At 35.9% G+C, this 27,003-nt stretch overlaps 6 protein-coding genes and 1 long non-coding RNA gene across 11 annotated transcripts; 3 read left to right on the top strand and 4 right to left on the bottom strand.

Moving 5' to 3' along the window:
* Positions 1-5,547: 5,547 nt before the first annotated feature.
* On the bottom strand, positions 5,548-8,141 carry Urm1 (Ubiquitin-related modifier 1). The gene is made up of 5 exons (XM_076387115.1): positions 7,997-8,141; positions 7,852-7,916; positions 7,710-7,791; positions 7,284-7,332; positions 5,548-5,791 (listed from the first exon to the last, which is right to left on the bottom strand). Exons 1-5 carry the CDS (start codon positions 8,038-8,040, stop codon positions 5,723-5,725), a joined length of 309 nt encoding a protein of 102 aa, XP_076243230.1. The 5' UTR covers positions 8,041-8,141; the 3' UTR covers positions 5,548-5,722.
* LOC143184672 (uncharacterized) lies at positions 7,759-14,181 on the top strand. 5 transcript variants are annotated; one of them, XM_076387088.1, is made up of 7 exons: positions 7,759-7,863; positions 8,871-9,242; positions 9,315-9,597; positions 10,088-10,284; positions 10,475-12,987; positions 13,066-13,271; positions 13,343-13,884. In XM_076387088.1, exons 2-7 carry the CDS (start codon positions 8,885-8,887, stop codon positions 13,473-13,475), a joined length of 3,690 nt encoding a protein of 1,229 aa, XP_076243203.1. In that variant the 5' UTR covers positions 7,759-7,863; positions 8,871-8,884; the 3' UTR covers positions 13,476-13,884. The 5 variants fall into 5 exon arrangements, 4 of the variants coding, with proteins under 4 accessions (XP_076243203.1, XP_076243191.1, XP_076243221.1 ...); XR_013002798.1 differs by lacking the exon at positions 7,759-7,863 and adding an exon at positions 13,960-14,181 and having other exon boundaries at positions 8,740-9,242; positions 13,343-13,605; XM_076387076.1 differs by lacking the exon at positions 7,759-7,863 and having other exon boundaries at positions 8,740-9,242.
* Positions 13,913-18,108, bottom strand: LOC143184710 (uncharacterized). Its single transcript, XM_076387141.1, has 17 exons — positions 18,012-18,108; positions 17,761-17,918; positions 17,504-17,687; positions 17,307-17,418; positions 17,069-17,239; positions 16,569-16,894; positions 16,454-16,489; positions 16,174-16,373; positions 15,886-16,110; positions 15,661-15,723; positions 15,370-15,601; positions 15,146-15,294; positions 14,977-15,078; positions 14,704-14,913; positions 14,443-14,625; positions 14,228-14,377; positions 13,913-14,150 (listed from the first exon to the last, which is right to left on the bottom strand). The coding sequence occupies exons 1-17, from the start codon at positions 18,061-18,063 to the stop codon at positions 13,947-13,949; spliced, it is 2,757 nt and encodes a 918-aa protein (XP_076243256.1). The 5' UTR covers positions 18,064-18,108; the 3' UTR covers positions 13,913-13,946.
* On the top strand, positions 15,614-16,335 carry LOC143184702 (uncharacterized). Its single transcript, XR_013002805.1, has 2 exons — positions 15,614-15,926; positions 16,219-16,335. It is a non-coding gene; the product is annotated as an uncharacterized LOC143184702 (long non-coding RNA).
* LOC143188346 (uncharacterized) lies at positions 18,090-19,254 on the bottom strand. Its single transcript, XM_076392554.1, has 6 exons — positions 19,065-19,254; positions 18,504-18,878; positions 18,439-18,468; positions 18,268-18,389; positions 18,166-18,190; positions 18,090-18,116 (listed from the first exon to the last, which is right to left on the bottom strand). The coding sequence occupies exons 1-6, from the start codon at positions 19,068-19,070 to the stop codon at positions 18,090-18,092; spliced, it is 585 nt and encodes a 194-aa protein (XP_076248669.1). The 5' UTR covers positions 19,071-19,254.
* A 385-nt stretch (positions 19,255-19,639) lies between these two features.
* Positions 19,640-22,618, top strand: Rfwd3 (ring finger and WD repeat domain 3). The gene is made up of 3 exons (XM_076388602.1): positions 19,640-20,474; positions 20,746-20,853; positions 20,926-22,618. The coding sequence occupies exons 1-3, from the start codon at positions 20,456-20,458 to the stop codon at positions 22,410-22,412; spliced, it is 1,614 nt and encodes a 537-aa protein (XP_076244717.1). The 5' UTR covers positions 19,640-20,455; the 3' UTR covers positions 22,413-22,618.
* A 418-nt stretch (positions 22,619-23,036) lies between these two features.
* Positions 23,037-26,841, bottom strand: Ubc4 (ubiquitin conjugating enzyme 4). The gene is made up of 5 exons (XM_076387450.1): positions 26,564-26,841; positions 25,328-25,480; positions 24,990-25,072; positions 24,744-24,907; positions 23,037-24,682 (listed from the first exon to the last, which is right to left on the bottom strand). Exons 1-5 carry the CDS (start codon positions 26,624-26,626, stop codon positions 24,546-24,548), a joined length of 600 nt encoding a protein of 199 aa, XP_076243565.1. The 5' UTR covers positions 26,627-26,841; the 3' UTR covers positions 23,037-24,545.
* Between the last annotated feature and the right edge of the window lie 162 nt (positions 26,842-27,003).

The following is a 27,003-nucleotide window of genomic DNA, read 5'->3' as shown; positions in this document are numbered from 1 at the left end:
TAATAAGACGGATGGTTTCCTCAGCTCCCAGCGATACTCCCTTTTCAAAAAGCTTCCCCACGGAGGCGGAACAAAACTTTCAACGGTCAGAGGGAGATATTGTTCGGAATCGGGCCACGGATCTTATAAAGCTTTATGAAAGAACGTATTTTTTGCTGGTTCTGTAACAAGCCGCGAGCGGGAAACAAGGTCACCCTGCGGTCTCGGCATAAACGCTGCCCTTTATGGACGAAATTAAGCCGAGTTTACGCGCGATGTGTCAGGGATCCCTTTATACGGGGAAGTGACTCCCGTAAAACCACCGGTCAAATAATTTCCCGCGATATTGTGCTCGTAACCCTATGAAAGTACGATTTACCGCGTGGATACAAGCGTCACATGTTATCATTATTGTATGCATAATTTTTTATATCACCGCGGGGGAATTATCTTTTTATTGCGGGAGTGCCGACGTAACTTTGTAATAATGACCTGCTTTCGTCAGTGCGCGTGCATACACACAAACGAGAGTAGATTTTACGTCAGACTGTTCTACTGACGTCTCATTTCAACGTGGCAATTCGCGAAGGAGAATTGCTTAATGCGTACTAACTCCTGAATTGTGACTCATCGGTTTAATTCTTAGTAAGAAATAGAATATTTATTGTAATAAATGTTTTGGAGTGTGTGTGAAAATTTTAAATATTCAAATATGCAAATATTTTAATTTCTAAATTGTCAAAGTTTCAGTCTTTTCAGCTGTCTCAATTTCTAGATACCAATTCCCGAAAATACAATACAGGTGTTCTGAAATAAGTGGGCAATGTCATAGGGAGTGATTCAGAACCTAAAAAAAATGAAAACTATTCAAATAAACGTGCAGGGATGCTTGAAATCCCTAGTGTACGCAAAGTCTGTTGAAACTATTGAACAAAATTGAACAATTATTGAAAGTATTGACAGTGTAGCCACATTGATAACGAGGCGTTTCCAAACATGCGTTGAAATGCAAGGTATTCATTTCCAGCATCTCCTATGAAGGCAATCACATACTAAATGACTCGTAAAGAAATCTCATATATCTCGCAAAAAAAAAGTCAAATAGGACATATATTTACATGAAACTTTTTCCATTATTTTTAGATCCTGAGTCAGCCCTTAAAGCATGGCCCACTTATTACGGAACACCCTGTATATTCGGCAATTTAATTCAACCCTCCCCCTTACCTTTATCGATCCAATTCCCGTAGCGAACAAAGTTAAAAGTACACCTAGTAAGCGTTCAACAGTCTAAATGATCTAACACGAAACGGTAGACCTGTTTCCCGAGCGAGGCACGTAAGCGCGTGTACAACGTTTGAAAAGAAAATCACGGAATAGGAAGGGCAACAGTAACAACGCCATTGCCGAAACTCTCGATAGAGTCGGTGAATACAACGGCGAGAACGGTTGTAGAACGGAGGCGAACAAGAGGGATCATTTGAGGAAGACGTAACACGAAACCGTCTACTCTCTACGGCTCATAAAACCGCGCGCGTTTTATGCTGATGGCCGCGTCTTGGAGACATTGGCACGAAGCAAAAGTACGAAGGTAGGGATGGAGGGAAGAAGAAGCAGAGGAGGAAGGGGGCACGAGGCTACTGGTGATAAAGGACGGCCGAGTAAGCAAGGCTGGCCAAGTGAAAAAACGATATAGGCCCGACGAGAGCCCTGCCTCTTAAGATGATTCTGGCAGCGGAGCCAAATGCAAACGGCAGGTGTTATTCGAGATTGTTCGTTTTCGAGAACGAATCTTATTCGATCCTCCGACGTCGATCTGCGTCTAGTGTTCCAGGCGATCCTCCTGGAATTGATCAGAAGGGAAATATGAGCCTACGTGCTATCAGAGATCGTTTAGTTGGCAACGAGCTTGCAATTTTAAAGTAGCCAGACCTTCGAAAATTCTCGCTCATCCCTGGCGTCTTCCCATGCAAGGCACGAACTACTTACAGTCACGTACCCCTCGAAATCGATAACAGATTCGCTACTCGTAAACGGCGAGCATCGCGTTATCGTCCTGACACGCTTCCTCTCGCGCGACGCGATGTGAAATTAATCGCTTTAACAGGTCGGGGCTGTTTTAAAGAGACAACTCCCTCCCCTAAAAATGTGCGGTCACCTCGGCCCGACACTCGAGCATTACGTCCTTATTTGCAGCGTTATTCCGCGAGGCGATAAAACGGTACAGGATTTTGTGGGTTTAGTCGGTGAAGAGTTAATTGCAATGTAGCCGCGCGGAGGCATCGAAATACAAAAAACAGAGCGGCGCCCTGTGGCAGGTGGAAAGAAATTAAGTGGATTAGTACCCTAATGGGGAGACGGCGGTAAACTGAAATAAATATGATGCTCACGAGGGAACAGGGTGAATGTAATTATGCCGCGAAGCACTTAGTAATTTCCAGCCGCCGAAAAAAAAAAAGGAAGAGCGAGAGTAAAGTTAAAAAAGTTGGCAAGTATCTAGATCTCGTTACGAGCCGATGCAGATACTTCTGGGCCAATCGTTTCTTGCTTCTTCGTTTCGTCGATCCCCCTTCCTAATAATACAATTGAATACCGCGGCTTTGGGGCGGGTGAAATAAATTCGCGATAGCGAGGGCAAATGAGAGAAGCGGCGGGTGCCGTACAAAAGGAACAGGGACGAGCCGTTAAAAGTTGAAGGCGCGTTTGCACGGAACTGTTTCATTGTAATAGCCAAAGTTCTCGGTCGCTCCGTTCCGCGGTCCTGGCCTTTATTATTTTATATTTCGTGGCGCAGCGAGGCGAGCGCCCCGCCACCCGAAGATAACAGAAATTATACCTACGTTTCAAAGTGAAACAACCGTTAGCGGCGACGCGAAACTTTAATTCCCGACGATACTGCGCTGGTCGATTTCATCTCCCCGGGTATCCGACTCCCTCGGCGAGCCTAATTTCGATGGGATTCCGTGCTCCTTCCTAATTTTCTTCGACCGGATAAAGAGATACCGAGCCGAGCGTGCCAGGTATCGAGAAATTTCGAAAATTCCGCGGAAAGTCTTGCCCCGACTTCAGGAAATTAAACCATTAACGGGAGGAGTCAGAGTGAATAGATTGACGTTGAACCTTCGTTCTGTCTGTAATTGCTTCTTCGTCTCGTTACCCTCGTTTTTAAAGTTCGAAGCGAGCTGATGCCGATTTGTTATTAAGAACCAGCGTCTCTCCAAGACTTTTTTACTTTACTTGTGAAAGTAGTTCAGGTAATTATGAACGTCTTCGGAATGGTCCTCTTCTGATTCGATGCTCTGCTAATGTTTGAAAGAATTGTGTGGATCATTTTGTGGCAGACTGCCAAAGGAGTGTGTCGCTTTCAATTTTGCTTTCTCTGGTAAGGTAAATGTCCCAATACCTAAATGCTTAAAATGTCAAATACTTCAGGAAGTAAACAGCCTAAAACTGTATATTCCCATACTTTAATTGTGAGGTTCCAGAAACTAAAGATACATTAGAACTTATGCTTAAAAGTGAATAAAATTAACGTTAGTGTTTAGGTAAGTTTTATCAGCAAAAGAACGAAAAGTAGAAACAATGGACGACATTGATAGACTTGCTGCTCACTTACCTAAAACAATGATCATGTCATATTGCATATTAAAGCAAATAAAACAGCCTCTATTCCTTTACCCAGAGTCGTGTAAAATTCGATATTTACCACAGCGAATCGTCGTGGTCAGAAGACAAACAAACAATGAATTAGGAATTCGAATTCGTTATCCTTGGTAATTGAATGCGCTTTAATTATCCAAATAGAAACAGGATGCAAGCCATCAAATTTTCAATACCCTCGGGAAAATTGAGATACGCCAACGTGACTCTCGGTCCTCTCGCCTCTGCTGTAATATGCATGCACACTTTGCAATTCTAGATCGACGATGTCGTCGAACGTTTCCCCGAAACAATTCTCCGATCTGTCCAGTTAGTTACAGACTGGCGAATCCTTCTAGATACGTACATGTCTAGGGTCCAATACGCACAACTGCGTTCGACACGCATGCAGCAAACCAGTCGCGAGATATACGCGTCCAACGATCGTATATAATATAGCGGATCTGCGTCCTCTATAATGTAATCATAGCTGACACAATTAATCACTGGACCGTCCAACCCCGCCGAACCATTAGCGATCGGGACACTCAGGTTCATGGGGGAGGAATGCGTTACGCATCTATAAGCGCTTCACCTCCAAAATGCATTGTATTTCTGCACCAAATGTAGATATATGCGAATTTCGATGAAATAATGCAAATAAATGCTACAAGCCTCTGTGTACATTGCATTACACAAATTTATGACGGTTAATACTGCTAGGGCTTTTTATATTTCAGCGCAAGTGGTAAGGCTTCTCTCCTGGTTTTCGGTACTAATGGGTTTGAAAATAAAATAGAGCCATCAGTTTATATTTCCATATTCCTAAAATTGTTTAATAAACATTGACTTACCGCAGATATTTCGTACATATTTGAATAATGGGTAAACCTTGTATAACCATGTATATTCACTTATAGAATTTCTAATTTAATTCTCTTATTCTTCTTCCATTTTTCGTATAGTATGATAAAAGGAATAACGAATAAAGAAATGGTTGCTTGTTCACAGATGTCACTCCCTTACGTAATCTTAATTCAATTCCCTCATCCTTGGTAAATATAATTAATCGGTATCGTTGTTTCTCGATGCTTCATCGTACATTAAAGGATCGCCTTAATAGATCCCCTATTGAAGCCGATTGGATTCGATATCACGAAATCTGGAGCACAACAATGTCATCGCGGACAGATCATATTAACCAGAGTGCAGGATGGGGATGTTTTGCAGCGCGGAAGACGATCGATGGGGAAAGGAAGAATCGCGGAACGAAGTTGATTAACTTTAACAGAAGTTGAGGGACCTTCGATACGATCTTTATCGTGCACGGTAAAGAACTGCCCATGGTAATTAATTATACAGAAGTTCCGCGGAAGTTTTCTCATTTTTTCCTGAAAAGATTTTCCTCGACGAGCTCCGAGCGCAATCGTTACCTTAATAGACTTACACCAGCGAACAGCTAAATTTCAACGAGTCTGATCACGACGCGTGCAATCCCCGTTGCATTATAACCAATTTTCCGACGCAATTACCTGAAGTTAATTTCGTTTTTATTGGAGATCGAGAAGCCAAAATTTTGCGAAATGCACACCAACCTTTGTGTTCTTACGGAGAATTGAATTATACCGACCATGACTTTCGCGAAGTTGCAACATTGTCTTTCTCCTTCTCTTGCTCTCCTTCTCCATGTTAATTATGAGGTAATTTATGCAAAGCTGTATACAAGCGCGAAAATCGTAAGAGTTATGTACCAACACAGACGAGTTGGCATGGGGCAAAATGGGGGGCAGGATATGGCCCATTGAGTATGTAGCAGGAAAAGACAAGGAAGTGAAGAAGAGAGGAACAATAATACGGGGGATCCTTGGAAAACGGCCAAAGTGTCAGCCGTAATATTATGGTCGTTACGAGGAACAGCCCAGACGTACGTCGTGCGAATGAACGTTTTATTCTCTGACGTCGTGCACGTGTACACGCGCCTCATATACAAAAGCCTGGGGGAAGGCATTTACTTTCCCCGAAGAAGTCGAAATGGGATCACGCCGGAGCCGATTCCTCTTCATTGATCGTCGCCATTGCGCTCTCTATCTTTCCACTCTTGCGTCTAGCCTCCGTGCAAAGTGGATATGAATAGTATCGTGTCACTGGGACGCAATTTGTAAGCCCCTTCGCCCTAGAAATTTTGATAACACCTTTATCCAATACAACTGTTGAAGCGGGTTCAGTACACGGATATTAACTTCTTTATTCAGGATTCAAATATTCGCTGAAGATGTGTGCGAATATGTAATGAGTATAGTCAAAATATAGTTGAGGCATTGAGTGCAGAAGTGGACTAAGCCACATTTCTTCCGAAATTGAGCTAGTAGCATTAATTTATTACAAAGAAACCCTATATTTTAGATTACCTACTTTTTCTATTTTTTAGAGTTCTGGGCTTAATCCGTTGTTACTCTCAATGCCTCAGTTATTAATAGTCTCGAGATTTAGAAAGCAGTGAATTCGATCGTCATTCGAAGTAAATGAAAGTTTCCTACAGAAAGGATTACACAAAGTCCTCGCTGGAGACCCAGAAAGCGTACATCGACCCATCCCCTTTAATTTCATCCCGCACGACAAATTTGTCGAATCACGGAAGAGCTACACGAACAAGGGACACTGTGGAGAGAAAAATATGCGAGCTCGTGGTTGAAACGTCGCTCTCCCTTTTAATTTACGAGTGGAGAACGACGAAAGCAGAGCACGAGGGAATAAGACGCGAAGCAGACGGAAACGCAGCGGAGAAAAGGACAAGGGGGCTCGTGTATCGCGAGAAGGGGAGAAAAGAAGAAAGGACAAGGAGCCGTGACGGTTCGAGGCATACGAGAAGAGCTTCGGGAAACGTTGGTATTATCATAATAATGGCCAAAGCCATCATCTTTCCCGCTGCTCTCCGCGGCTCCTCGAGGCACTTTCTCCTCGAGGGTGCTTCGGGAAGCAGATCCTAATAGCGGCCGCGTTTTGTACATTTACAAATTTAAAATGATAATTTCGTCGTGGGTGTGGTGAGGCTTCGGGTCATTTGCGCCCTTTCACGACCGCGGCCGCGGTCGTTCTTTCATTTTCCACCCTCAGTAGCCGGGGCGTTATGGCAACTACACCGTAGGTCGATTATGCGGCTCGCAAAAAGCCGACGATGAGATACTTTCTCTGGACGTTTGTCAGATGTCGCGCACAGATGCGTCCCTCGATTACGCTGAACGCGTTATTGCCTTTCGGAGGATGGAGCGAAACGCGCGCGCCTTGAATACCTTCGAGTAAATGCACGAGGCATTAACTGAAGGATTTCAGAAGCTACTTTAGATTTAAAAATTGCATATTTGAAAACTGATTTCGCGATGTGAGCTTCAAGCGTCAAATATGTTTATTACATTTTCTTCGTTCAGTTGAACTACTTCGAAATAAATTGCTCCAATAAATGTCTAGATCTGATTCCAGACTATGAACGCTAAAGAGGGCACTATTGTATTTTATTTTAGAAAAATTATAAAGAGACACGCTGTACATAAAATATTAATTTACTTTCTGCGAATGTAATTATCTTAAATGATACATTACTATGCCAATTATATGAGACATTAAAAAAGAAGTTATAAAATTGCAACATAAAATGATACTACACTTACCAGCAGCTCCCAATCAGTGTCATTCACGAGAACCAAAATCCCTGGCCGCCTATACACATAAAACCATTATAATGAAATGTATAATTTTTTAATGAATCTACGTATTTTAATTTATGTCATTATTCAAAACATTTATGACTAACAATTTTTAAACCTTCACACAATCTACGTTCCACGGTTTAAACTGAACCGTGCTGCCATCTACACGAGGACAGCAATACTTACCGTGGCCATCTTGATTTTGCGTGTCAGTCGAATTGGCAAGTGCAAATTAGCGAACAACATACTGTATTGTGTTTATGGTGCTACGCGCATATAAAGTTTTCACGTATCAAACAACATAGCTTCTTGGTGAAACGTAATGAGCTGTTAATTAAAATGTTCTCGGCGACAGTGTGCAGTTATCAAAGAAACTAGTCAACTTACACAGTATCTCCTTGTAAAAAAAGTTCCGGCCGCTCTTTCAAGAGGTTATCTCTTATCCAAAAAAGCAACCTCTCTATCGTCCCTGGAAAGTTTCACGCGACGATTTAACAGGTTTGATCGAAGGGAATCGAATCAGACTTACATTCATCCCCTGGTAAGTTCACCTCGTGTCTTTTCTTCTTATCGAAAAGTAGTTCCGCCCCACCCCTGAAATTATTTATCAGATGATTTATTAGGCACGATGCGTCTATAAGAAAAGTTGGGTTATGTGCGCGTTATGATGTTACCCGAATTCAATGGTCACGGGAATTCCACTATTTTCGGAAGACATTTTTTTTCTATTTTCCTAAATATGTCGTTAGACAATATTATCAGCTATCAGCATTCAGTTGCAGAAAACAATCGTTCACCGCGCGCATAGAAACAACGTGAGTGACAATCCGATTCCACGTTCCCTCTGTTCAGGTAGCCAGTAGTGTACGATGCGTACGCGCCAAAATTTTAATTTCCCTATTTAGCTTTTTGAAAAAGGAAATCACTTGGAATATTTTTTGTTTATATTTTGAGACCGTCCTGTGAGAACATAATTTACTTGTAATAATTAACAACGTTTCATTAGAATCTATCAACACGTAAAAATTGAAAAACTTTTTAATCGAACACAGAATACAAATTACAAATATATTAATCTTATCGGGGAGCCAAGGAAACAGTATTTTACATACATATTCGCTGTATAAAACCAAATTTTGATTAAGTACCCTTCATACACAGTACGAAATACACCCCTGTAACTCGCGGGTCATTAATCTCGCAATAATTATGTATTTAATTGCGACGCAGAGATTGCGCTGTTAAATCTAGCGATTGTTGCTTCAGATGCGAAATTTGTTGCACAGAGTAGTAGGAAAGAATTGTTGATACGTTTCAGTGAATACGTAATGAATGGAGAGTGTTTAGTTAGTAAAAATGCAGAGTGTGTGAACGTGCCCTGCTGCAGGTGCCATCAGCGGCAACTGTAATGGCGGTCGTCGAAAAAGTGCGATCGTACGTGCTAAATGTCCAAGGAACCGAATAGAAAATATTAAAGAGGGATTCGTATGAGTTTTAAATCTTTCGTACAGTAGTGTTCCACATAATCGTAATATTTCGCATATTTAGTGTGAACTTCCATAATGTCGGACGAAAATGGACACACGTCGGAGGAAACCGAAGCAGAAATGAATGCGGGAAATCAAACGAATGAACAATCGAAAAGTGATACAAGCATGTTAAACAATGGAACAGAACAACCTATGTTGGAGGACGAAGAAATGCCGACCTATATCAGTGTCTCAAGCCCTTCAAGGCGCGATGATTCAGACATGAATGTTTTAAAACATCAAGAAAGGATACCTATGGAGGAAGATCACAGTAGAAGTCCTTATCCTAGTGATGATCAAGGGGGAGGTAGTGTATATGTATTATCTTCAGGGGAGGAAAGTACACATCCTTACAATGAGGAAGATGAAGAAGAATACGCAGATAGCGAAGGTAAGTAGAAGACAAAAATTTATTCTATGATAAAGCTGTATTCCATATGTTGATTATTGTTATCAATTGTAGATATGGATGAAATGGACCTTGAAAATGAACATGAAAATATAATGTTGGAAGATGAGGAAGAGGATGATGAAGAGGATGAGGAGGATGTAAATCCTTTAAGATTGCCTAATGATGACGACGAGGATGTTGAAACTGAGTATGATCAAGAATGTTTTGATAGGGCATCTGATGATTTTGTCTTGAATAATAGATTGAAACATCATCATAAAGAAAGAAGTTTGTCATTACAAGATTTAAGTGGTTCTAAGAACAATATCCCGATGCAACACAGGATGTTTCAGAAGTACATGTCAATACTTCAGAAGCTGAATCCACACACTAAAATAAGCAAAAAATGTTGTATCAACATATGTCCTATATACCTTACTAATCGAGTTATGGATGATTAAAGAAAATGTTCAAAATGTCCACAGTGTGTCTCAACGCACACCTTGCAATTAACATCAAGTTTTGTACTGGCTCAAAAATATCAGGTGTTTCTCGACTGGTCTGAATTCCATTTTATACCCTTTGTTGCAGTTTGTGCAGATTATTCATTTGCATTGAATATTCAATAAATTTTAAATAGTCCCAAAGGTAAAAATGGAATGAATGACTGACACCTACACACATTTTCTTTAATCATCCATAACTCGAAGAGAAAGATATAGAGGACATATGTTGATGTGACATTTTGTGCTTATTTTAGTGTGTGGTTTCAGCTTCTGAAGTATTGACATGTATCTCTGAAACACCCTGTATAATAAGAAAAGACATAGTATAAATGTTTTTAGACAGAACTGTTGTCTACAAAATGCTGTAGTGTATCCTATGACAGAAAAAAAACAATCTGTGCAGCTTAAGTATCAACATGTGGAAAGTAAAGTAAAACAATACATTAAAGATATAAAAGAACAGAATAGGAAATCCATGGAAAAACGTAGCAGAGATCAGGATTATGTAACAAGCAAAAATCACACAGAAAATGAAAGTAAGAAATATTTTTATATTATTAGAATTTGGATGCTCAGATTTTGGAGGATATGTCTGTTATTTAGTTGCTGTAAACAAAACTATTAAATAAAATAGGACAGTCTTTCGGGAACTTGAATAACCAAATTCTAAAATAGTAAATTAAACCAGGAAATTCAAGAGGTTTAACTTCTCTATTTTATTTTTAGACCATGATACTGACCAGTTAAAATCAGTGGTAACTAACAAAACTATTAAGGATTATGCAAAACAAGCTATTAAGGACTTGCAGCGTGAAGAAAATGATGATGATGTTAATTCAATGGATGGTTCAACACAGGTTGTAGAAAATGGTGAAACTAACAAACCTGATGTTAAAATAACAGAAAATGAGTTCAAACATCTTCGAAGGGACAGTGAAATGAATTCATACACTGATAGTCAGAATGAGAAACATGCGCAAAATTATGATGATAGATTAGAAAAACGAAACGGTTCTGTAACTGTTAATATACACCATATTAAATATCAAAATGCTTTGGACAGCGGTACAAGACATAATAACATAGATCAATCTTTGCTAGTTAACGGTCATCAGCAGACACCAACTCTCTTGAATCTACGTACGTTAAGTTACGAGGAATATATGCATGGGACATGCAAAACTGAACAAGTGGAAGAATTAGCTGATCAGAAACACAGTAATCTAGAAAAAGGTAAATCTGAAACATGTAATGAGGTTGAAATGATGAATACACCAGAAATTGAGAATAGTAATACAAGCTGCTCACTAAAAATTGAAAGTGTTAAAAGTATTCGAATAGCACAGGAAGAATCAGAGAATGTTAACTTTGTAAGAATAAATGCAGAAAATCTTGAAGTGATGCAGCTTAAAAATCAACTTAATCAAAAAGATGCTCAGTTTAATACTTTACGAAATGCCTATCAAAAAACATTGGCGGAAAACATAAAAATGAAACAAGAATTGGATGCTTTAAAAAAATCTTTAGCAAAATATGAAAATGAAAATAAAACGCGCGATACGAAAGCTGCCTCTGTACAAACTGAAACTACAGAACCTACATCCAATCAAAAATCAACTACAAGCTCAGGAGAGATAAATAATAAAATATCTACTAGTAGTGTTGCATCAACAATAAGTTCTATTGATCATTGGACAGATAGTGCTGCTAGCCCAGCTATATCTGTGAAACCACCAGATGTGACGTCAATTCTCAATTCTGATGATAGCATAGTACTCACGGATGGCACTCCAAGAAGGGTTGCACATCCATTATCTCGAGCATTTATTACCTCGTCTCGAATCTTGCAAACACTTTCCAGCATAACACAAGGTAAAACAAAAGCAGAAAGTCCATTAGTAAAAGATTCGAAAAAACGATTAAACGAAACTTCAACCGACCAATTACTAAATTTAGAATACAATTCTCCGATTCAAGCTTCGAGTTCCAAAAAACGAAAAGCAACAGACATGCTTGGTGCTTCTACTTTTGCGCAACCTTTTAAAATACCTCATACAATTGCAGAATTGGAAAAGAAAAATCACAGTGGCATAATAGAGGCAGACTTTAACTTTTCGGGAGAACATATAAGTTTAAATCTAGAACAACCGCAAAATGCTTCTATTAAAAGTGTCGATGGTTCTACATCTGTGGAAGTTAAAACAGATGAAACTAAGGAACAAGATGATAGTGTAAAATGCTTCATATACAGGGAAGATGAAAATAGCAAAAACAGAAGCTTCCTAATCCAAGCAGAAGAATCATCAAAGGATAAATCAGATAATGAGAAGAATCGTATACAAGAATGTGGTCCATATTTACTAGGTAATCTTGAAGTTAGAATGTCTGAAATAAATGGCACCATTAGCGTTTGGGGAAAAGAAATAAGTGAAGAACCTACCAGTGATAACGAAGATGATATGGAAGTATCTATAGAATCGACTGAAAAAAGAACGTGTCATTGCTGGCAAAAGACACCACAAACTAGATTTAATGGTAGCTCACTTGTGTGTTCAACTAATAAAAAACAAAAGATTCCATTAAGACTAAATAGGTCTAATGTTTCTCAATGTTATCATTCTTCATCATTACACGCAATAAAATCACCTTTGTTATTGAACGATATAAATGATAAAAATACTTTGAGTACTAATACTTGTGTTCCTTCTTGTGAAAATTGCAGTTCGGTAAAACATAATAAAGACTGGTCGATATGTAAAAATCAATCTTCAAAATCCCAAGAAAAATTACATTCCTGTTGCATACACCACACAGAATCCATAGATAAAGAGTATAACTGTAGCTCACATCATGAACAACAAAAATGTGATTATAGTCCTAATCTTATTAGAGATAAGCTTCACAGTAAAGGAATTCGAAGGAGTTCGGGGAGAAACTCATTAATATCTGATTCAAATAAACATTTACATGAAAGTATTACGAATGCCGCAACCGAAATAAATGAACTAAATTGCAAATACAATACATGTCGACGTTCACTTCCAAACATGGCGAACAGTAGTTCACATTCAACAAAATGTTGCAATAATGCTAGAGACATCTTTTATACCTGTAAATCATCTTTGGATAATATTCATAATCACAATAATTCTGATCGACAAACATGTAGGCATAGTCCTTTACACGATGGTGAAGATGACCCTTTAATTCCGCTCAAACGATCTGATGAAACGCCTGAAGTAAGAATGAAAAATAATCGTAAATTTATTCAACGCGTTTTCGTATTTTATTCTAATATTTATTTTATTTTTCAACAGACAAGGCAGCGAAGACTAAGTGGTAAAAAAGTACGAGGTATACTTATGGATCTCTTACGAGGATGTGGAGATTGTCGTAGTAATACTAGCGGTGTAAGTAAAAGTGATATACACCTGAAAGAGACTCCTCGTCCTCCACAAATTAAGATTTCTCGATGCCCTTCGCCCGAACCTACAAGTTCAAATTCCACACAATGCAACAACAAGTAAATTGAATTTTTGATAATGTTATGAAATAGATTCACATAACCACATTCTTATAATTTTTTATTTATAGATGTTGCCATGCATATGCACGACGGATTGAATCTCAACTTGAAGAATTCCGAATGGAAATGGAAAGAGTGCGATCGCGTTCAGATGCAATCCTCGATATGCTCAATATGCTTCATTCTGTGGACATGAACTAAGTGAATTTTCGTGTAACTCCAAACATGCTTTTTCCTTGTACAGATCATTATCTTAATTTCCTTAAGTCAAGATCTGCGCACTATCATCAAACTTTCTTATTTACCTCTTCTACTTCATTGCATATAAAAAGTACGTGACCGATTTATTAAAATAAAAAACATATATGTGACAAGAAAAACTGCTACGTTGTACCAGATACGTCATTTATATTTATACAATTTAATTTTCGTGACATGTGATAACAGAGGTTTCATATGATTTTTGTATCGTACAAAGTAACATTTACTACACGTTAATAGACGTTAATTTATCTATAATGGGATGGTTCTATTTACGTATAGAAACTAGACAATTTTTTATATTTTAGGTCAACCATATTTAAGTTATAATATATACGAGTCTACGGTGAATGGACACACGGTTGATTACAATTTAATTTCAACGTTAATGAAACACCGATTAATTTTATATTAATAATTGCAGTCACAGGTGTCGTAACCTGGTCCAGCTTCTCCGGGTAAAACACCAGGTGGAACTTCCCCTTGACCTTTAAATATGTTGCTATAAGACGTCTTCAAATAATTCACGTGACCTTGCAACGATCTTATTCGACCTTGAGCTTGTTCGAATGCTTCATTGAGATTGTTTATTTGACCTTGCATTTTCTGTCTAATCTATAAATTAAAAAGGAAGGTATGAGCTCCAGATTCGTGTTCAAGTATGTGAGTAGAACATCATTTTAAACAATTACTTCATCTCTATCTTTCTGCGCAGCTCTAGCAGTAGCTCTGCACTGTGCTAACTGTCTTTCCATTTCCGCAATTTGACCTTGCATCGATCTTCTTACAGTTTCACACCTCTCTTTTGTTCTTGCAACTTGCCTTGCGGAATCTTCTCGAACCTTTTTTAAGCAAAAAAATAAACTAAAACCTCTGTATGATTAGCTAAAATAGAAAACTAACATACTTGTTCGAGCATTGCTGTTAATTGAGTAATTTCATGCATTTTATCATCAATGCGTTTTTGTAATTGAGCTTCATGTTCTTCAAATCTAGCGAGTGTATTTTTCATTCGTTCATTTTCATGTCGCAATTCAGCATTTTTCCTTTCTAATTCATCGAATCGTCCCGAACCATGACCTCTTTCATCCTATAAATAGATACAGTACGTACAAAATATATAGTATATCTTAAATGTTAACTTTTCTTAACACAAAGAAATTATAACCTGGAGTGCTTGATATTCTGTACGCAGAACATCTAATTGATTTTGCAAAGTTTGAATTTTATCTTTACAACCAATAAGTTCTCGTGAAAGGTCTTCGCAATTTCGTTCAGCTACCATACGCATCTGTTGTGCTTCTTGCAACTTTACTTGTGTTTGTTTCAAAATATCTGGCAATGGTGCAAGTTCGGCAAGCTTCTCTTGGAATTGATTCTATCCGAAAAATAGTAAAATATGTATACATCAACAAATACGTGTATGTAATGAACTACTTACTTTAACTCGGCCAATTTCTAGAGTCACGTTCTCATTCATCCGCGCGTTATCCATCTCCATAAGGTCAAGTTGTCGGCGTTGCTCTTCCACTTGTTGTTGCGCCTGTTAAAGTATTAATTTCATATATATCTATATTAAGACTAGAATATCATTTATTAACAACGGTAACCTGTAGATATTTGTTGCGATAATCCTCGAGCTGACTAGCTTGATCTTGAATTAAAGATCGCAATTCTTCGAGTTCATCTTGCGCTTCTCTAAAACGTTGCTTAAATACGATCAAAGTTTGTTCCTGTTCGACCATTTGCTCTTTGAAACCTGTTATTAAATCAAATGGAAAACGTATGAAATGGCTATCATCAACCACTAGATTTGTTTATTCAAATTAATCACCTTCATATTTCTCTTTCTCAGCTTCCAAAGCCTTTAAGCGTTCTTGTGCATCCACTAATTTAATATCTAATTTTTCTTTCTCTTCCGTAGCTTCACGTGTTTGTTGCTTTAATTTTTCTGCATCTGTTCTTAAAGACGAAACCTCGCATAATTTGTTTTTGTAATCATCTTGAAGGCGTGCATATTGTTCGCGAAGATCACGTAACTGTTGCTGGGGACACGTGCTAGCACCCTTTCCATCAAATATTCAGTTTAATAAGTGTTTAACTTCTTTCTGAAGTCCGGTCTTACCATAGGTGCGTTAATGCAAGGACCGGTACAGGTTGAAGAAGGGACAGGTGGCATCTGTGGCATCTTATGAAAATATATTTCTTTAGCTTCAGTAAAAGATTGTTGCATTCAGTAGTTACTATCGACCCTGAAGCACAGCAATGTTATAACAAGCAATATGTTGAACAACTAGCTTGTCGCATATACATACACGCCTCAATTAACCAAGTTAATTTGCGGATATACCTTGGAAATGGGCGCAGGAGCAGGTGGTAACATTGGTGCAGGTGGGACATAAGGCTGTGCACTTGGAGTCATAGGTGCAGCAGGACAGCAACCACAGGGTGCACAAGGTCCTGTGCATTTGAACAGCTTACGTTGTTGTTCTAATTGTTGACGTTCTCGTTGCACGTTAGCAAGTTCTACTTGAATATTACGAACTTCGCACTCTATGGTGCCTAACTGTTGCTCCTGAAAGTATCATGAACAATTCATAAGCATGTAAAAGTTAAGCAGAGTTTTTTGAAGACTCACCATCATCTTGCTGGTATTCCCAAAATTTGCTAATTTGTTTCCCAGTTCTGCTGGACATATTCCTCTTGGCTGTTGAGGCCCAGGACATGGGGTCTTAACAGTTGCTGGACTTCGACAACACATTTCGTCGATTTGCGAGGAAGCACCACTTGTGATACAGGCTCCTGTTCTCGATGCACCACCCGTAAGTCTAGGTGAATCTATAAATAATAACATGCATCACTTCCTCATAACAAAGGAATGTTTTATCGTGTATGAAATATGAATGAACACAATTTACCTCCACTAGGTAAAGCACTATAATTGTCTGGATTCACTAAAAAAGAAGTAGTGAAGTTTTATTTTTGGTACTCCAAAATGAATTAGGGAAAAAGTATCATACGTAAGATATGTACCGCACACGGTATTGGTGATTGGTGATAGAGTGTCAGTAAACTGTGACTGAAGACAGCACTTGCACTGACAGTAGTCGTCCTGCTGTAAGGTAGTGTTGGTATATGAAGCGGAACGTGGAGGGCACGGGCTTGATACTGCAGACTGAACTCCTGGACAAGGGTAGCAACAAGGACTGGTGATTCGTTGATTCAAACAAGCTAGTTGACGAATCAATTCCGTGTTTTCCTTCACAACTATTCTCATTTCAGCCTGTAGCCCGCATACCTTCCTCTGCAGACTTTCGACAGCGTTATCCTTCTCCAGCAGTGCTTCCTCTAATTTGTATCTAGACGTCAAACGAGACATGGGATCACTTGAATTATGCCATCATATTCCTGTCAGCGATAAAGTCTGTGCATACGTTGTTAGGGAAACTGATTGATTTTCACATGTTTTGCTTGACTGTCTATTTTTTCGTATCTTATATTAGGTGTCCAAAACAAAACTTGCAACAACTTACTTGCCGCCTTCGAGCTGTGCATTTTCATGTACCAATTTTTCTTGCATAGTTAATGATTCCGTTAACTTTCCTGTTAAATTTTGAAGAGTTTTTCCTTTCTTTTTACTGTCTGCCACAACGATTTTTGGTATCTCATCTTCTGTATATCCGCAGACAATTACTCTAGGAAGTCTAATAAACCAAGAAAGAGCTGTAAAAGATGTAATATTGAAGTATAAATGACGGTATAATAACGTACTTGTCTTCTGGATAGTCTATTTGTGGCAGATCAAAGAGATCTTCGCGCTTATCTTTTAATCTCAAATCACTTTCTGCTAGCACGTCTAGTATATGATCTTTTTCTTCTACTTCTCCATCAACAATAGCCTGCAATGAAATAGTTTTATCTTTCCATGTTGTTTATTTAATCGTTTAATAGAAAAACATTTACCTTACTGGGTTTTGCGTGGGGGTATGGTAGCATGTCGAACATTTTAGCAAAAGTTGCACTTGAAACATCGCTCAAGCCTAATAATCGTTGCAGATTTCGCGTTATTTCCTCGTACTCTGCTAATTTCATCATAACTTCACTCTGCTTCCTTTGGAGTGCTAGCGTATCATCTTCCGTCAGCGTCTCTTTCTATAAATCAACGGTATGCGATAAATCTCCCTTAGAAAATTTAAATTTAACAATTTTGGTTTCAATACATTACCGCTGTCAACTGTATTATTTCTTGTTTTAATTCTTCGATCTCTTTGTAAAGTACTTGGCAACGTTCATCAGCTTTTATCATTTCTTCTTTTACAGCGGTATCGGTTAAAGGATACGAACTCAGCACAGATTCATGTCGACCACCAGGCTTGATTACACCTAAACGGAAAGGATATTTATAAAATTAATAATTTTAGTAAGTTTAATGTAAAAAATAAAAAATAAAATATAATAAAATATAAAAAATAATACCTGTAGCAACTCCTGGAGGAAGCGGATATGGGGGAGGCTGTCCTGCTTCCATTTCTTGCCCTCCAACGTCAGCAACTTCTACAGTCGCAGCTTCAACTTCTTTCTCTTCCTCAACATCCACTTCCACTTCCACATCTAGATCAACTTCTTCTACAATTTCTCCCTCGTTTTCAGCCATACTGAAAATTAAGCCGTTTTAGTACCAAAACAGTACAGTATCAATGAAGTACTGGTACAGTAATTAAAAGTATCTTACGTGGGTGGTTCTTCGTTTACAGGGCTCACAAAAGTTGTACTTTCATGCACTTCCGGTGATTCGACCTTTGGTTCCTCCTTGACTTCCTCTGATTTGTTTTTGTGATCATCGATTTCATAAGTCTATGAAGCAATTAAAATAAATTACAATCGTCATTTAAAACAGTTTTACACAAGTTAAACTTATGTTAGAGAGCCTCCCCTACAATTTAAATACAAATAATACCAAAATCACACCCGTTCAAGAATGTGCGGCTCAAGTTGTTGCGTAGGTAACGATTCTACAAAATTCTTTGTATTCTTGAGAACTCCTGGCTGGAACGAAGAGATGTATCCCTCTTGATGATATTCGACCGTCAACGAATATATTTCCGGTAAATTCAAAGGCTTCTTTAAGTCGAACAAAGATTCGAGTGAACCGAAAGCGTCTCTTTTTAATGGAGATTCACAGTAATCTGTGCTTTTTTTCTGTGATTTCGAACTACTCCGTTGCAAACGACGACGCTTCAGGTCATGAGAGCTTTTAGTCTTCACAGAGAAGACATCAATTTCACGAGCATTGGAAGGTGTTGGTGAATTTGAAGAACGAGACGGATTCCACGGTCTCCGCTTCTGAAGCGATACATACAATTTATGTTTTAGAATACTCAATTAACGCTTCATACGTTCGTTAAATAAACTAAAGTAAATAGGTACGTAAAGTAAGGAAAATAAGGCAATAACTTGACGAAGAAATAAGTAAATACGGCATACTAGTACGAATGATTCAAATATTTGAAAAATTAGTTAATATTTTACCTTCATTATTTTACCTTCGAACAACACCGTTACTTCACTTAATAACTTTTCTTGTAATCAGCGTATACTCCTTTCCTCCAATTTATTTAGTGAAGAATCGGTATTGTATCAAATAGCGTTGAACGATTTCTCAGTTTCCTTTTTCAAAATTGTGTTTCTTTTTTTGTATAATTTTTATGGTGGTAAAAACTGTAAAACGTAAAAATTTCATTTATTGATAGAGATATTGAAATAAAGGGAAAATGTAGAATTTTATCCAATGTGACACTTACTCGGGAAAACGTTCAATTTCTTAAAATTAGGATGTGAAGCATGCGTCTTTTATTTTTATATTATACAATATAGCTACAAATTCATTCGTATTTGCATATACTATATATTCATGACTCATCATAACAAAAATCTATATTGCAATTACACAAAATTTTAAACATTTAATGAATTTTTTATGCGTTTGTAAGTTATTTATTTTTCTCTTCTTTTACTGACATGAAAAGTTTTCAATTTATCGTATAATCAAATTTTTTTCTAGTAAAAAAAGACAAAGATTTGCAAAAGTATAAAAATCATTAATTTTGAGGAAAAGGTGTTCAAAAATATTTATTTTCAACATAACAATACAATTGAACTGGTTAACAGAGTCGGAAACGGCATTAACGGATGTTTGTTGAATTTTGTTATTTCACTCATGGCGATCGAATGTTATAAATTAAATAACCTCTAAAGACGTTTATTCCTTATTGTTTACATTTTATAATAACAAAAAATAGAAGCACGTACATATTTATTTACCAATTATAAAAATAAAAATGAATCCTAAACTGTGCTATCGAAAAAGTGATCGATATCAAGAATGCGTATGTAAACATTTACGTATTTTGAATTTAATGTGTAAATAGTTTATGACAATGAAAACAAATGCAAAATGTATGTACATAAATATGTACGAATTACTCCAAAGTAACATCAAATAACACAATTTTATGTTTAGGTAATTATAAAAAATTGTACAATTTTATTCACTATAAAAATCATGCTACTTTTTTTGACAATGATCGGCTGAATAAGCTAGCGAGGCAATGTATCAAATTAAGACATAAAACTTAATAGAAACAAGTAAATACTGAAGCTACATAAGGTCGTAAGTATTGTGTTTGTTATATTAAGTGTAAACACAAACTTTCCAGCGAGTTATTACAATATATTCGTTCGAAAAAGGTCAAACGAAAGTACGGTTAAATGCAAAAGCCTTCATGTTGTATGTGCTTTATTTCTTTTACAAAAAAAAAAATAAAATACGAATGTGTTCCTTCAAAAGAAAACGTCTAGTCCGTTAGAGTACAGTATATTTTTGTGAAATCCAACTTACACAATATTTATATTCTTGTAAGATGGAGGTTATGGATTATAGTAAGTACTTAGTTTACTGACATATATCACTTGTACATAATAAAAGGAAATGTAATCATACTTTGATAAACAGTACACACACATGTATAAATAAATACTAAGTTTATTATAATATTTCAATGAATTTTTGTACCATAGAAAATAAAAATTTTTTAAATCATCTGTTGTATAACAAATATTTTGTATATGCATTTGTACACACATGATATATTTGAATTATGCATTCAACTTAATTATGACAGTTTATGTTAATTTTATTAAAATATTATAGGTGAAGATACACCTCAAATGGAAGGTACAGAAGATCATTCTGATGAATCAGATACTAATGATAACGCAGACAATAATTTAGAGACTGAAGTTCAAACAGAAGATAAAGGTAAATTCTTTTTATATATAATATATATAATATTAAATGCAAAATATCAGTTGTGAATATTTGATATTTTAGAAGACAATGATGAGTCTAAAGCAAAAAAGCCAAAAGAAGAAACTACAGATGAGTCTGAAATTGATTCAGATCAATCATGCCCCATATGCATGGACTTATGGACTAGTTCAGGAGAACATCGTTTGTGTTGCTTACGTTGTGGACATTTGTTTGGATACAGTTGTATTTTAAGGTGGTTACAAACTTCCTGTACCAGTGCAAATCGCCGTTGTCCCCAATGTAATAGAAAAGCTGTAGTGAAAGATATTAGGATGTTATATGCTAAGAAATTGACATCAATTGATACTAGTGAATTAGATAAACTGAAAGAACAATTAAACAGTGTTACAGCTGAGAAAAATAGTATAGAAATGAAGTTATCAAAATATGCTCTTAGGCAAAGGTTATTTGAGCAACAAGTTGCTAGTATGCAAACTCGTATATCTGAACTAGAAAATCAACAATCAGAAATAAGTATTCATTCCTGTCAAAATATTTCCAAACATATGACTAAGAAATTCCATTTAGATCGATCTATAGAAATATGTAAAGATGGTGGTTGCCGCGTGTTAGATTATAATCCATGGTACGGATTTCTAGTTGTATCTCAAAAATCCACGAATACATTATTTTCCGGTTACGGTATTAAAAAGATCGACTCGGATAAGTTCCAACCACGTCAATTTATTTTTTTGCATTCTCAAGCTATAAGAGATGTTGCCTTCAATATGTCTCAACAGTCTCTCTTACTTAGCGTTGGTTTTGATAAATGTGCAAAACTGATGGATATCCAGAACCACATCATTATGCACACTTATCAAACGGACTTTCCATTGTGGAGTTGCTGCTGGTCTGGCGACAATCCAAATATATTTTTCGCAGGTGCACAGAATGGATCTATTACACAGTTTGATATTAGACAAACCTCTAGTGCAGTTGAAACTCTGGAAAGTCCAGGCGATAGATCACCAGTTGCTTCTCTAGCGACGGTACCTTCTAATCCTGGTAGCGGCATTAGTCGAGGAGGCTTTATTGCCTGTCGTTTAAACACATGTTATGCTTATGAACAGAAAGACTCTAAGTATATACCTAAACAAATATTTCTTGAAGGTCCATTTGTATCTGTATGTTATGACGAGAAAAACAAACATGCTTTAATATCTTCCCGTCCAAATGCCAGGCAGCCTCACGCGAGGCATATAGTATGTACTATAGAAAAAGCTAACGATGAAACAACCATTTGTAACGTTGTGCATACATTTCATGCTGGTAATTCTCAACAGCTAATGTCTCGACCTTGTTACATTAATATTGAGAATGACACATTAGTTGCTGCGCACCAAGAATCTACGAGCAGTATATCGTTATGGAGTACATCTACTGGGAAACAAGTAAATAGTCTCCCTGTGTCTGATCCTGTAATAGATATGTGTGCAGTCGACGTTAATACTAACTTATTTTTAGCAACGCTTTCCTCGAAAAAAGTGAGAATATACAGTCACGGTTAGGAATAAAATATAGATTATTATAAAAATAACTCAATAGTATAAAAACATATACAATACTCTGTATTGTTTGATCCACGTTTGAAGTGTCTTTTGCATTTATAGCATAAGCCTATAACGTAAGAAATGTATGACAACTGCCAATATTGCATTTCTTTTTTTCAAGTCTGAACAATATCTTTCTACACGATAGTATGTGATAAAACCATATGTAAATAATATAAAACACATTTACTATAAACCAAGTAAAAATTTCTTCTTTATTGTTGACAATGCAAAAGTTCTCTACATAAGTATTTGAACTAAAAAAATAATTTTAAACAATAATTTAAAAGTTACCATTACTTAGCTAAATACTATATGTATGTATTATATTTTTAATATTACACGTATACACAACGAATATTTGATATAACATAAATACTATATTTTTTTAAAAAATGTAAACGATTGAATAATCATTCCGACCAATATTCTAAATTAGAATAGTAAGAATAAGCATAAGTATATGTTAATAAGTATGAACAAATATAACGGATAATAGTCCTAAAATTATATCGAAATATTTATATAAATAAAATCAATTGTATGTTGTAAGGGAACTTTTGTATAAACATTTTCGATACTACTACTGAAAAAAGTTATTTATTAATATTTTTGAAATATTTAATTACATTTAAAATGTTTAAACATATTGTATCCAATTCTTTTATAAATTAATCCATGTACACTTAATTTTTTAACTTGGCAATGCTAAATCAAATGAACCAAACAACTTTTACTATAATCTAGTAACACGCCTTTAACACAGCCTCCATATAAATTACTAAAAAATGTAAATGACGGTTGAACAATCCCTATTTCAGTACTGCCAGAGATATGATATACCTTACTTATACTGAAAAGAAATATCTATGTATTATGTATGGGATAACATATGTAATGCTATACAAGTAATATCTTAAACAAGTCTGAAATGTATTCTGCATGTATTACTCTCTTATTACTGTTTTCATAGATAATTAATTTCTTTTTATAGTATTTATAAATCAACACTTTATCAGAAATGATACAATTTTACAAATTTCAATAACTATTTTAAATGCAAAATTGTTGTTTGAATTTCCATAACTGAAAATGTTAAATTGATTTACCATATTTCTTTAATATGTATTACTGCTATTCAATTTAATATCACTATGTGATAATCAAATGTATTTGCAACATTACCCTTAATTATGTATAAATGCGATTTGTTCTCTAAATGTGGAATGTAAATTTCCAATTTTGAATATAGGAAGTCATGTGTATATTAACGTATACATAAACGACACAGTAAATTATAAAACATTGAAATACACTCCATTACCGAAAATGTACAAAATTTAAATATTAACAACACAGCATTCATGCTTGATTCTTTTTACAGATACCATTTAACGCTAACAAGTGTTCTTGTCTATTTCAATAATGTACAATTAGATCTAAGGGCAGATCCTTATGGCTTTAAGAACATACAGGAAGTACAGAATGATCGCATTTGTATTGATATAACAGAGCATAAAACGCAGGAATTGCTCTGACAATAAGAGTGTATAGTAAATACTGTACCATGTAAAATTCAATTATTCAAATATGAAATAATCAGCGACTCAATCGATAGAATATAATTTCATGAGATAAGAGGAAAGGCTAATGAGAAATTTAAAAATGATAAAATGATTTGTACAAAAAATTTAATGAATCTTCAACACATAAAACTACTCTTTTTGTTTTCTTTCTTTCCCAGAAAAATTTAATCGTTTAAATAACATTATTAAACTTTCGATAAACATAAGATGAAAACTAATCTTTTTTTATAAAGTTCTTTTTTAAAATGTGGCTAACAGTTGGACTTAACAGATTTTATTAGTTACTGTTTCTTCATGCCTATTTTACAAGTTAAATAAATGAGTATTATTTAAGGATATTAAATGAATTTTTTGCAAATATTTCTTCCCATTGAAATATTGTCATTACAAGTGCTGAATTTGATTATGAAACTGCTATGGTATCAATACTTGGATGTAGTAGTACAGAAGAAGAATGACAAAATGAGCAGTGCTTGTTTATGACAGATTAACTATAAAGTTATCACTAACTGAAGAGCTGCTCAGTGGCACGTTCCAAATCCCAATTATATGAAGACAAAGCAACTCTTGCATTGTGTTCCTCGATTCCCATATCTGTTAGTCGCCTGATTTTATCATCTAAATCGGGCATCTTTGCTGGTCCTGTAAATTTGTCAACATTTATACAAAGATAGAACAAATTGAAAAGCACCTGTATACTTACCACCAGCATACACAAATGTCCAATGCTTAGCAGTTTGACGGAACATTTCTGGATATTCTTTATATTGTTTAGCTACTACTGCATCCTGTGGATCATCTGGCTCTGCCGCAGATAGTAACGCTTGTAATGACAACAGAACTGTACGCAAAGTCATAGCAGCAGCCCTAAAAAATTATTATTTATAAAGATATTTACTATTATAAGGTCACAACATTACAGTGTAACATATATTATACAATTATGTACCATTGATCCTTTAATATATCCAAACAAATAGCACCTGTTACAGAAGATATATTAGGGTGCCATATTTTTGTTATAAATCTTACCTAGAAAAAACAAATATTACATGAAATCATCATATGAATATGGTATATAAATAACTAAATATTTAAATATTTAGCAATTAATCATAAAATATTTTTAAGTATAATAAATAAAGAGACCTGAATTCATACTATAAACTATATCTCAAAAAATGCTTTGTCATGCTTTAGGTTATATTAATCTGCCTTAATCTTAAGCAGTATAAAATTGATGCTTCATTAACATACATTAATCATATTGACTTACAAAGTGCTTACTTTAGGAGGATTGAAGGGATATGTCTCGGGAACTTTAATCTCGAGTACAAAATTACCTCCCTCATATGGTGTGTCTGGTGGCCCAGCAATCTCACCTTTTAATTCAGTAAAACTATCATTTACCAACTCTACTTTAATTGCGCATTTTGCAACCTGTAACCAACATTTTTAAATATTACTAACAAAATAAAAATACATATTTTTATAATATATTTAACATTAAATTTCTCTAATGCTCCCAACTTCTCTAAAGAATACTCACATATATGAATGTGGCTACAAAAGGACAATATCATATTTTTTTACAATAAATAAATGAATAAAATTACAAAGAAATCAATAATATTAAAGTACAAATATGCAGTTATTTAATTGCATGTGTAATGTACACTGATTATTCTATTTGCAGCATAACATATAAGTTATGCATGATTTTCATTAAAAAATTCTATAGTATACGCAAATAAGTCTATTAAACAAATGCAATACACATAATAACTGCAAGTACCAAATGATTCTACAAAATGTTTACAGAATATAACCCTTGACCCATTGACATGAACATCTGATAAAATGATGTAATATTAAACCATGATAATATAAAATTATCACAATATAATGATTGTGACATTCCACAGCAATATGACTGATATAAACTTATGAAAACACTATACCAAAACAGATGTTAACGTGCATATATAATGGATACTCTAGAACATAAAACTGAAACAGTTTGCCCCTGCTTTCGAGAAACAAACAATTATGGTACGTACTATTTTAAACAAAATATTTAACAAAAACAAATATAATTGCTCAATAACAGATTTAAATAGAAATCAAAGTTCACATAGTCTAATTGGAATCATAATAAGACTCTTTTGCAATTCGTTGGAGTGTCTCTGTAAATGCAAATGTGTAATTTTCCCTTTCAATTAAAAATAATTAACACAACGTCACATCTAACCTATAGTGCTCGATACGCATTGGTTAAACGAATCGAAATCCCAATTTGAAACTCGGATGACAGTCAAGAATATCATACAACAGGTGCCTATGCTTTGTTCGCGGCGATTTTATCAGCCAATGAATCGCGGCACATTTTTGTCACGCCACACATGAAATTCGTCCGAAACGATATCGAACAATTGAAAATTACCGTCTAACCGATTCCCTTATTTTCATTTCGTAGAATGTTGAATCACAAATTCTTATCGGTCAAAGCTATTGTTTGCTCACCTCCTCGCTCTTTATAACCTCTTTGAATTCGCGTTTGATTCTCTGCGCCGCGATGTTCGCCATAGCTTCCAATTCGGTAGGACGGTCAGTACACTGTCATCGTCATTCAAATGGATTAATGAAGTTTTCTAAGAGCGTCAACGTACGCGAACGTTTCAGGTAATCGTACTCGAATTTCCTCTCTCTTTCTAGTCGGAAAAACGATGGTTTCAACCTGTGCTCTGTGCCAAAATCTCCGCTCACGGACACATCCAATTTATCATTCAATCACCGCCGGCGCCACATTGATAGGAAAAGTTGACTGTCACCCGCTCTCGCGTTCACCCTTTGAATTTCGTCTACGTTCACGTCGTTATCCGTTACGGCGCCAAATTGTAAACAGTCAAAATTAACCTCTACAAGTAACCCCATTATTCGCTTAATTTAAACGTAGTACGCAT

The sequence above is a fragment of the Calliopsis andreniformis genome, chromosome 2 (assembly GCF_051401765.1).
Source record: "Calliopsis andreniformis isolate RMS-2024a chromosome 2, iyCalAndr_principal, whole genome shotgun sequence".
Taxonomy (NCBI): domain Eukaryota; kingdom Metazoa; phylum Arthropoda; class Insecta; order Hymenoptera; family Andrenidae; genus Calliopsis; species Calliopsis andreniformis.
This window is presented reverse-complemented; position numbering and strand designations above follow the sequence as displayed.

Bases quoted from the DNA above. Each gene is read 5' to 3' on its own strand.
- Urm1 (XM_076387115.1), bottom strand. From the start codon at position 8,040: ATGTCTTCCGAAAATAGTGGAATTCCCGTGACCATTGAATTCGG. The intron at 7,917-7,996 runs GTAACATCATAA...AAATAATTTCAG, and splicing joins CCCGTGACCATTGAATTCGG to GGGTGGGGCGGAACTACTTT. The intron at 7,333-7,709 runs GTAAGTTGACTA...TTATGTGTATAG, and splicing joins TTTTTACAAGGAGATACTGT to GCGGCCAGGGATTTTGGTTC.
- LOC143188346 (XM_076392554.1), bottom strand. The intron at 18,469-18,503 runs GTGTGATTTTGG...TTTAAATTGTAG, and splicing joins AGCCGCACATTCTTGAACGG to GGGAGGCTCTCTAACATAAG. The intron at 18,390-18,438 runs GTAAAACTGTTT...ATTGCTTCATAG, and splicing joins CTAACATAAGTTTAACTTGT to ACTTATGAAATCGATGATCA.
- LOC143184710 (XM_076387141.1), bottom strand. From the start codon at position 18,063: ATGGAAGCAGGACAGCCTCCCCCATATCCGCTTCCTCCAGGAGTTGCT. The intron at 14,626-14,703 runs GTTATAATTTCT...ATCTATTTATAG, and splicing joins CAGAATATCAAGCACTCCAG to GATGAAAGAGGTCATGGTTC. The intron at 14,151-14,227 runs GTAATTGTTTAA...TTTAATTTATAG, and splicing joins CGCAGAAAGATAGAGATGAA to ATTAGACAGAAAATGCAAGG.
- Rfwd3 (XM_076388602.1), top strand. The intron at 20,854-20,925 runs GTAAATTCTTTT...TTGATATTTTAG, and splicing joins AGTTCAAACAGAAGATAAAG to AAGACAATGATGAGTCTAAA.
- LOC143184672 (XM_076387088.1), top strand. From the start codon at position 8,885: ATGTCGGACGAAAATGGACACACGTCGGAGGAAACCGAAGCAGAAATG. The intron at 9,598-10,087 runs GTACATGTCAAT...AAATGTTTTTAG, and splicing joins CAACACAGGATGTTTCAGAA to ACAGAACTGTTGTCTACAAA. The intron at 10,285-10,474 runs GTAAGAAATATT...TTTTATTTTTAG, and splicing joins AAATCACACAGAAAATGAAA to ACCATGATACTGACCAGTTA.
- Ubc4 (XM_076387450.1), bottom strand. From the start codon at position 26,626: ATGGCGAACATCGCGGCGCAGAGAATCAAACGCGAATTCAAAGAGGTT. The intron at 25,073-25,327 runs GTAAGCACTTTG...TGTTTTTTCTAG, and splicing joins ATCCCTTCAATCCTCCTAAA to GTAAGATTTATAACAAAAAT. The intron at 24,908-24,989 runs GTACATAATTGT...ATAATTTTTTAG, and splicing joins GATATATTAAAGGATCAATG to GGCTGCTGCTATGACTTTGC.